The sequence below is a fragment of the Syngnathus scovelli genome, chromosome 17, assembly GCF_024217435.2.
Source record: "Syngnathus scovelli strain Florida chromosome 17, RoL_Ssco_1.2, whole genome shotgun sequence".
In the NCBI taxonomy this organism is placed as follows: domain Eukaryota; kingdom Metazoa; phylum Chordata; class Actinopteri; order Syngnathiformes; family Syngnathidae; genus Syngnathus; species Syngnathus scovelli.
Genome location: NC_090863.1, coordinates 2,455,880 through 2,466,450, shown reverse-complemented (window position 1 = coordinate 2,466,450; position 10,571 = coordinate 2,455,880). Strand labels below are relative to the sequence as shown.

Below are 10,571 nucleotides of genomic sequence, written 5' to 3'. Positions count from 1 at the left end.
TTTTGGAGGGGGCGATTCTCCTCTTCTGAGTGGAGAGATGGGGTGCAGAGTAGGAGGAGCCAATTGGGTTGCCAGGGCGTGACCTCATTAGACTCAACCTCCTCTTCCTCCTGGCAACCACCGCCTCCACCCCCCCTCCTATTCCCTCACCCCATCCATCCTCCGTCGCCGCCCCCCTTCTCCTTTACAGCTCGTAAACAAGACCGAAAGACACAAAAATACTTTGCTGCAAACGTGTAAGTGCATTTGTTACACTCACAGCAGGCAAACCAAAAAGCGAACGCAAACAAAAGGGTAAAAAGTGCAATTTGGCTTTGCAGCATGCACACGCTGGCAACCCTAAAATATGTTTGCATACGTATGCAAACAAAGTAAGACATGCAAATGAGAGTCTGGTTCCCGCCGGCCTAGGATGCGAACGGGATTAAAGCAGGCCGAGTTGAACCGGAGGTGCATGAACTGTAGTAGACTGTCTGGGGGACGCGTTTTTTTTTTTTTTTTCGTACAACATGTTTGATTGTTTGTGTGGTGGGAATGCCTGCTATACAATTTGGGGCGGTGGGGTGGGCTGTGCTTGGACGGATTAACACAGTGGACACAAAAGGATTAGGCGGGGATCTGTTGTTTTCGTCAGCCCATCACTCCATTTCTCATCAACCCATCACTCCATTTCTCTTAACCCATGCCCCTTCACTTTCTGTCTGAAACCAAAAAGAAAATCATGTGTAAGAAATGTCCAGCCATGTAGAAGCTTCTTCCACTTCTGGAGCTTTACAGAAGTGAACAGTCCCAGATTAGACCACGAGCGTCGTCTGCTTGTCTCATGACAACACGCCGCGTGCCATAAATAGCCACTCACTCGCCGTAAAACGCTGTGACCAAAAAGTAGTCACCCCCTGCCTGCCTGCCTGCCTGCCTGCCTGCCTGCCTGCCTGCCTGCCTGCCTGCCTGCCTGCCTGCCTGCCTGCCTGCCTGCCTGCCTCCCTGCCTCCCTCCCTCCCTCCCTCCCTCCTTTTCCTCCCTTTTGTAAGCAATGTGCTCCATTAGCCAGACACAAAGCCAGCCGCTCTGTACAGACCAAATGGGCAACATAAGCAGGCAGGCAGGCACAAACAATACAGACTGACCTCCATGTAAAAGATCTTACTTAGATCCCTTAGGAGTTCAATGAACACAGACCGCGAGGGAATCCCGAGGGGGTGAACGGGGTTAAACAAATTCTTCTACCTACGTGCACAACACGACTTTGTTTTGTGAACAGTGGAGGACATTCCCTCGGGGACAGAAAGGAGGGTGAAGTGGGAGCCAATGAATGTTAGTTTACACTTCATACTCACTTCATCTGTGCTTGAACGGCATTTAAATACACCAGTGAATGCATGCTTCATTGGATTCAAATTCGGTTTTAGCCAAATAATCCAAAAAATGAGAGATAAATATAGAATATGATGGATAAAAGACATAGTACCAGTTTGAACTTATGGAAAATGTACTTTTTATTTTTTTCTTAACACAAATAATTAGGTCTCTGGAGTGCTTGCCTACCCACCAAGTGTTTAAATGAATCAAGTAAATATTTGATCTGCATATACACTGAGTGTAGCTAGCCTCTTATGAAACAAATGGGCTAATTTACATAATAACTTTCCCCCACCTACGAATGAATCTTGGGGATATTTGAACAATAGCGTGTCACAGAGGAAATGTATACATCCCGTTCTTGTTTACAATGCAGATAACGGCTTGGGCTACCATTTTTAAACTTAGCCCGCAAGTTAGTTATACCATGTTGTCTTTTGACAACCTGATAGCGCGCATCCTGACGTTTCTCTTGTAATGCTGCCTGGAGCGTCCCCCCTCTTGTCAAGTTCACTCACGCTTAAAATGATGTTGCACTGATCGACCCGTTGCTGTTACAGGCTAATGAATAGTCCATAAAAGCCGTTAAACCAATCAATTAGTCATCACTAGATACATCTGTTGGAATATACACCACAGACTTTGCGTTTTAGTAGCCGTGTGCTTTAATTGATTGCCGTTGTAGTGTTAGACTCGGTGCTGATTGAATTGTGACCCGGAGAGGCTTCCTTGCATTTCCCGAACAGGTGAGGAGAGCTGGACAGATGGTGAGACTATGGCAGACTCTCATGGAAGATGCAGCACGGGCTTACTTCCACCACTCACATCCTTGCCCAAAGAGAAATGGAGCATAAGGCTTCTTCTCTTACTATTAATGTGCATCACCTTATGACCACTCTATATTTCATATCTGGTTGCAAGTCATCTTTAGAAATGCTCAAATATGACTTCCGGCATGCAATGATGCAGAATTTGAGACATTACCATTTGCTAGCATGTCAAAACACAAAAAAGAAGTATTTGTTTCGAGGGTGGCCTGGCCTGCTGGCCTGGCCTGGCCTGGCCTGGCCTGGCCGCCCTTGGCCTGGCCTGGCCGCCCTTGGCCTGACCTGACCGCCCTTGGCCTGGCCTGACCGCCCTTGGCCTGGCCTGGCCGCCCTTGGCCTGGCCTGGCCGCCCTTGGCCAGCACATAGCTCCAACCCCCGCATATATTAGTCAAAGTTGATCTGTATCTTTGGCACCTTTGATATCGATTGTAATCTTTGAGTGAAGCCCGCAGGTTCAACTAGGAACACAGTCAAGAATCAATTTACACTTTCTATAAAACAACCTTAAAGCCTTGCCCACAGCGATAAAGGTTTCATTTCTTCAACATGAACTCAATAACACTTGTTAATGACTCTTGACAGGAAACACCTTCAGCAGTGCTTTCCAGAGCGGACCATTTCCAACTGCTCATCTAGGGTCAGTGAGTGGTGTCTTTCCAGTCACAAGCAAGTGTTTTCCTCGAGTACTTGATCCTCCATCTGCACAGCGAGGGTTAATGTTCAAGTTAATCACGCTTCTTGACACTAAATCATCAGCGCTTCCATCAAGATGAGGCATGCCTCTGACCACCGCCCCTGATCCGAGACGCAGAGGTGAAAATGGGAGACTGGAAAGCGTAACCTCTCCAACCGTCAGCGGAAGGCTTCAATCTTGAGGCTTTAACCCTATGTAAGTCCCTTCAATTCCCCATTTAGACGGCCACAACTGATAGGCTAAAGGCAGGTCATGCAGTATATGAAGAGATGAGCGCAAATACTAGACAACACAAGAAAAGAACCCCCACCATGACTGAAGCTGATGTCAAAATACTTTTGATCTTGTATTATAAACACTATTTTATTCTTTTCTATTTTGTATTTACAGTAGAAAGAGACACATTTGAAACATCTACAGTTAAAGAAAAATAGATCTACTTTCAATTGGCCTACCTGTAATAATTGAATAGGAAGGACATCTGGGTAACTAGGGGGAAAAAAGTATTGGACGCCATCTTCTGGCCATTAGAGACAAATACAACACATTACATTGTAACTCATCAAATCAGTAAAACAAATAATACAAAGTTTGAAATTCATTTTAAAATTTGTTTTAAAAAATTACTAAGCATTCAATCAACATTCAATTTCAGAACAAAGTGCCAAAATTCAGGTGTTCACATTTTCTGACCTTTCTCCCCTTCTTTTTGCTGTCTAACAGAGAACCTGAAAGTTTAGTGCTAACAGTGATTGCTTTCTGAAACTGATCATGATTTCCGCCACCTTGTTTTACACACTTACCTACCTACTTCCCTTCCTTCATAATAATAATAATAATCATAATAATCATCCATCCATCCATTTTCTGAACCGCTTAGTCCCCACGGGGGTCGCGGGCGTGCTGGAGCCTATCCCAGCCGTCATCGGGCAGTAGGCGGGGAACACCCTGAACTGGTTGCCAGCCAATCGCAGGGCACACAGAGACAGACAACCAATCGCACTCACACTCACACCGAGGGACAATTTGGAGTCTTCAATCGGCCTACCAAGCACGTTTTTGGAATGTCGGAGGAAACCGGAGTGCCCGGAGAAAACCCACGCGGGCCCGGGGAGAACATGCAAACTCCACACAGGGAGGGCCGGAGGTGGAATCGAACCCGCACCCTCCTAACTGTGAGGCGGACGTGCTACCCAGTGCGCCACCGAGCCGCCTCATAATAATCATAATAATCATAATAATTAATAAATGCGTTGGATTTCATATCGCCCTTTTCTATAGAAGCCTACTCAAAGCACGTATTACTGATAGAAAGCGATGAGGCGTTGAAGTAGTATTGTCATCCTGGGCTTTGTCTCCCTCTGGTGGCGAATACCAACGACAAATGGAACAGCTATTTATTGTGAAGGTGTGCCCGCGCCCAATGAGCGGAAATTAACTAATGCGGAAGTGTGTCCTGCCAGGTAAGCATGCGTTTTGAGCATGCATTTTTTAGCTTTTCTGCACGATTTTGGCTGGGCCACCACGGTTCATTCTGGACACTAGAAAATCTGCAAATTTTACACAGTGAGTAACAATTTTATCCTCTAATTTAGCTGTCAAAACTCACTGGACCAGTAACCATAACCAGTATAAACGCCTGTACAACTGCTGGGTTTGAAAATTGGAGCGACCGACGAAGTTGTCAAGTTCACCCAACTGGCTTGTTTTGCACAAAACTCAACCCAATTGATTGTTTTTGGTTCGGTCCAATTTTTAACCTAACACGGGTTGTTTTTAAATCAACAGTTGGAAAATAATACATTTGTACTCAAAATAACTCAAGTCTGCTGTTTACCGCATTCACGATCTAAATCCCTTAGAAGGGCGAGCACAGCAATATTGTGGTTTGACAACAATTTAATCAATTGATATGTGAAAAGTAATGGTGGAGCAGCACCTGTAGACGGACAATAGAAACAAAACACACTGGCATATACGTATTTATCCTCTGAGAAAACAAAAACCATTTTTGCATGCTTACTGAGCATTTGTGCATGCGTATTTGTGTGTCTGCATTCTATTGCGCCCTGGTGGCCAAACATTTGGCTGGATTATAAAAGAAACTTTCTGCGCAAATTTGTACTAAGGTGCAAATGAACCGTTTGACCAGTAGGTGGCAGCAAACTCAATCCGTTTTTCCTTGTCTGCTGGAATTTGATGGACATGAGCAAGTATCGTTCATAACAGCCAGTAGTCATCACACTCGATACAAACAAAGTCGTATCCTACATCTTGAACGAAGACTGCAATCCAACACATACTGAAGGTTTTGGGACCTGTGACGACGTCTTTAGGTCGATGTATATTAACCAGAGCACAAGTGGTTGATTTGGAAAACGCGGACGTGCAGAAATGATACGCACACAAAAGGGTTGAGTGAGTTTTATTTGGGGTAGGTCATGACAGGGGGGGGGGGGGGGGGGGGGGGGGAAGAGGAGGGGGGCGTGCGTGCGCACGGCGTGGACAGACAGTCAGACGCATACATAGCCAGCCAGCCAGCAGCACTTCTCCCGTGTCACGGCGCAGACTGCACACCTCCCGACCAATAATGTGAGCAAAACATCAGTCTGGATCAGATGTTTAAAAACTCCTCGTCGCTTCTTTTCGGACTCCACACGCACACGCGCACGCACACACACACTTACATACACGTGCGCGCGCACGCACTATCTGCAGGGCTCCATCCATCCATCCAGCAGACAGGCAGGCAGGCAGGCAGGCAGGCAGGCAGGCTCGCTCTCCGGTCCGGTGTGACATGCGGCAATGTCCCGTGCAGGAATATGCCCACGCGTGAACTTCCGCGGAGTTTGGGGGATTTTGCTGTCGCTCTTATTTGCGTCGAGCGCTCTTGAGGTGGGCGCGTACAGCTGTCATGAGGTGAGGGCCGCCTTCCAGGTGAGGCAGGTCGGCCCCCTGCATCGAGTCCCGGAGACACCTGGCACAGGTGAGATACCTCTCGGTCCTCAGCAGTGTGGCATGACTGATCTGGGGGGCTTTCATTTATTTATTTTTTAAAAAACTAAACCTCTTTTATTGAATTGGAAAAAAAACCAAAAGTATTATTTGAAGAAAAACACTTTTTTCATTGTAAAATATGTGGTACCATGCAATAATTTAATGTCATTGTTATTGGTGGAACTTGCTGTAACATTCTATTGTGCTGACAATGTGAAATAAAATAGGAGGCAGCAAATTTTCAATAAACTTATTTGACATGATACCAAAAATATATTTAAAAATATCAAATCTATATCTAAATATCTGCCATCTTCTAATTTCCAACTTATTTTTATTTGAAATTAGTGCTAGATCTTGTAACACTGAAATGTATCTACAATAAAAAGATCATATTCATCAATTTATTTGTAATACACGAAAAATGCCATCTGTTGTAGTGCTACATTCTCCTGCTTGCTATACAGGCAGCATGGGTCCCATTCCCACTCAGTGATGGTGTGAATGGTTCTTCATCCATTTCATTCTGGGCTATATTCTGTCTTTCCCTTAAAGTCAACTGGAATAGGCTCCAGCACCCCACGACCCCAATGTCTCAATATTTCCTCATTGAAATATTAATAAGAATTCATCCATCCATCCATTTTCTGAACCGCTTAGTCGCTGGAGCCTATCCCAGCCGTCATCGAGCAGTAGGCGGGGGACACCCTGAACTGGTTGCCAGCCAATCGCAGGGCACACAGAGACAGACAACCAATCGCACTCACACTCACACCTAGGGACAATTTGGAGTCTTCAATCGGCCTACCAAGCATGTTTTTGGAATGTGGGAGGAAACCGGAGTGCCCGGAGAAAACCCACGCGGGCCCGGGGAGAACATGCAAACTCCACACAGGGAGGGCCGGAGGTGGAATCGAACCCGCACCCTCCTAACTGTGAGGCGGACGTGCTACCCAGTGCCCCACCGAGCCGCCTAATAAGAATTCAATGGTATGATAATAATAATAATATGAATTCAATGGTAATGCCATTAAAGAACCCCCACAAATGAATGAATAAATAAATGAAAAGTGCGGAAAACTTGCACTTTGTGTTTTAAAAATGAAATAAAATGTAAAGAACTGAAAAGTATGTGCATGATTTAATGCTGCATCCCAGTGAACAGTGCTGCTGTTTCTGTTGTGCCTGCCTTAGCAGTAGAACGGTCATGCAGGCACAGACTAATGCTCCTACTGATGTAACTCTGTAAGATGCTGTGATAATCGTCAGTTTTCAAGGATGATAAAGAATATATGCCTAGAAGTATATCTATCTGTGCTGCGTCACCATTGGTGAAGTCAAATAGGAATTGCTTCTATAACCACAACTGCCAAGCATACAGTAGTCAAAATTCTGAATGATGACTCGCATCTCAAAACTCAATGAACACTATTATTTGGGACGTTCCCAGTTTGAAGTTGCGCTTGGAAACATGACTGTCAATGTTTTGGACATACATACTTTGTGAAGTGTGGCGTTTGGTGTTGAGGACAGTGATGTAACTCATTGCAAATAAGTGACGATAGAACAAGTTTCAGAATTTTAGTTTCTTGCGTATTGGATATGATATCTAGAAAATGAGTTAGGGTCTGACTGTGCATCTGAAAAAAAGAAAAAAAAACCCGGCCTTTTGGTTTCCTTTATCAGATTGTCTTTGCACATTGTGGTATGTGTTTTTTCTCTTATGCCCAAAGACAAGAGTTTTTGAACAATGATCAACTCCAAACCCATTTTGAGAGGGTTCAACTAGTTTTTCTGTCACTTAACACCGTCAGACCTCCTAACATCTGTTCCATTGACGTGGGTCCATAGCTAGCAGCTTTGCGCTCCTGTCGGTGCTTAGCAGTTTTGCCCTTTAAATGTGCAGATGCCATATGGTTGATGTGAAGCTGGCCAAGCATCCCACCCTCTCTGAGTATGAAGCTGGACATTGGAGCGGAGCAATTGATAGCCGCGGCGGAAAGTGCATCCAAACCATCTGATATTTGTTTGTTCGGCTGTTTGTTGTCACCAGGAGCAACAAGAGGCAAAGCGGTTCATTTACAAGCAGTAGTTGCGTGCTCACAGAAAGCAGAAGGAAGGAGCTCGCAATTAAGCTTAGCATGACAAGCTAAAGCAGGGGGAGATGCATTCGTAGCACATTTGTGTGAGCTAAATGGCAGGGTGTGACAGTCTCAATTGATTTCATCAGTAATTGTCGTTCTTGTCCAAATCATGTTTTCAGTCCGTATACGTAAAATCACATGTCCCAAAACCTTTGGGTCCATGGGTGTGTATGTGAATCACCCTCAATGACCCTAAGCCTTAACCCTCATAGTGATAGCTGAAAAGAAGCATTTCTTCTGTTTTGAGCCTTGTCTCTTATCTGCTCCTGCGATACAGCTGCCCAAACAGGGCATTTTGGGCTTCTTATTTTGCTTTTTATTGACACTCGCCTTTAGAGCAGGTTGTTTTGGGTCAGACGCGTTCATGTCTTTAAAGTGCTTACCAGCGGTGGGGATGTTTGAGTGGGACATTTGCTGTGTGTGTTTGTGTGTGTTTGTGTATACAGAGTTGTGCTACAGCGCGTCGCTTTTTACAGATCAAATGCCAACAAAAGCAACGGTCGAAATTTGAAGTGGCAACATTTCAACTCCTTTCACAGTGTGATGTTTGTGTCAGCATACAGTGCTGCGTTTCATTCATGTGCGGTGAACACATTTTTCATGAAACGTGCCAGGAGGACTTGCGGCAAGGGGGAACATCAGACACTGCTAACTGGAAATGGCCATGTTTAGGAGAAAAAAAAAAAAAAAAAAAAAAGCAGATTTGCACTGCGAGGGTGTGCATTTTGTGTTGTTAATGGATATGCAAGGCGTGCGTATGTATATGAGGTCAAGGTCAATAGGGTACCATTTGATATTGTAAATACTGATAGCAGTATCAATTTGTCAACGTGGCTACAATAAAGCAGATGTCCCATTAGCAAAAAAATGAACATGCATGTTTTTCCGTGTTTGTTTTGTGAAATGAATTTTCTCAACAACATTTTTGGTCTGCTTTTCAAATTTGTTCCTCGGTCAGTGAGACCAAAGACGATCGCTGACGTGAATTGCTTACGCTGAGATTCTTCAAGAGATATATTGCGTCCTACTTCTGCGCTGTGATACGCAGCCAAACGCCACATCGTGAGATTAACTCATAAAATCTTTTGGAAGGCGGGCGGGCAGGCAGGCAGGCAAGGCGGGCAGGTGGGCAGGCGGGCAGGCAGGCAGGCAGAAGCTCAGCAGTGCTGTACAGACTGTACAGAAGCTCAGCAGTGCTGTACAGACTGCGACGCTGGAGTTGGCTTCTTGGGTAACATCCTCAGACCCCATCGACTCCTTTGATAGCTCCGTTCAAACGCCCTCGTCAAGCGGAGCTTATCCCGCGATGTGGAAACATGTCTTTTTAGTCGTTTACAGTCGTTACGAGGTGCAGGCAAATGCGCTGCCACGCCATTAACGGCAAGGGAACGGAAATGCTGTGTGTTATCGCTACATCCTTAACCAGTTAGAGCCTCAAAAGTTTGACCAAGCCTAACTAACCCTAAGCTCAACATGGCCTTTGATTGGCTGTCCATTCCCTGTTCGGATTCCCCTTTTACCACGGCCTTTCTTGCTGGGAGAGCTAACGCACGGAACGGAGGACACGTCCTTCTCCACATCGACATGTGAATCCTTCAAAAGACGTGTGCAAAGTAGCAAAGCTCAAGATGTCGTCGGCAATGTCGCAATCGCCTCAGAGGTTCTTAGTCTGTCGCAGCGGCCTTACCGGCGTTGCGCCGCGCCAGTCTGAAGCTGATTACCTCGTCTGAGTCTGGCTTTTTCTCCCTCCCTCCCTCCCTTATTGGATTTCAGTCCACGGCAATCTTTTGATTGGCAATTGTTGGTCAACGGCATTCTTAAACACTCGATGGTGTCCATATCTGTCAGCCTATCGGCCTCCAGCTTTGGCCTCTCAGCGCTTTCTGTCTTTGCCACGGCTTTTGGAGCCGCGTGCCAGACTCTGACAGGTCTCGGATAGCAAAACACCAGCGCTTGCTTTTAAGGTTGTCCAAAAAATGCAGGTATGCCGCAAAGACTCCTTTGTGGTGTGTTTGCATTTGGCACGGTCCAGCCCAAGAAGCCCCGCCCATCTGTGAAAGCATGTGTATCCTGTATGCTTACTGGATCAGACAAGTTCAAAGGGGAAGCAGTTTCCTGAGGCTGAAGAACCCTTAATTGCTTGTTTTCTGACAATGTTTTGCGACACGGTGTATTGCACATGGCATGTGAGCAAGCGGCGCAATTATAGTTGTGACTTGTGCACTGAACTGTCGCTGAAGGGATTGTTGCTAACAAGCCCAGACCCCTGAGCTGTAGCTTTAATATGGTAAATTACTCCCGAGGTATTTGTCACCTGAGGATGATTAAGGGAATTAGGATTCAGACTTGAGTCTTAAGCGTGTGAACGGTTTAGCCAGGCAGAATAAATTCAGTGGCCACAAATGACAAAGAAGCCGTAGTCTACGCTTCCATCTGTCTAGGGAAAAAATCAAATCAAAGAAAAAAATACCAGGAAAATGGCATGGAAAATCGACTGATTTATCTGTGCCATTTTAGGAGAAACTGAACAGACAATTGTTTTTAAAAGC

The 10,571-nt window shown here is 45.5% G+C and overlaps 1 protein-coding gene across 4 annotated transcripts in view; it reads left to right on the top strand.

The window, feature by feature from the left end:
• Positions 1-4,299: 4,299 nt before the first annotated feature.
• gpc5c (glypican 5c) overlaps positions 4,300-10,571 on the top strand; it is a 117,327-nt gene continuing 111,055 nt past the window's right edge. For 2 of the 4 annotated variants that reach the window (XM_049746845.2, XM_068648655.1), the window contains exon 1: positions 5,382-5,867. In XM_049746845.2, the coding sequence (XP_049602802.2) occupies positions 5,687-5,867 (181 nt within the window). In that variant the 5' untranslated portion in view covers positions 5,382-5,686. Of the gene's footprint in view, positions 4,448-5,381; positions 5,868-10,571 lie in introns of those variants that run through there. The other 2 variants (XM_068648656.1, XM_049746844.2) reach the window with 2 other exon arrangements.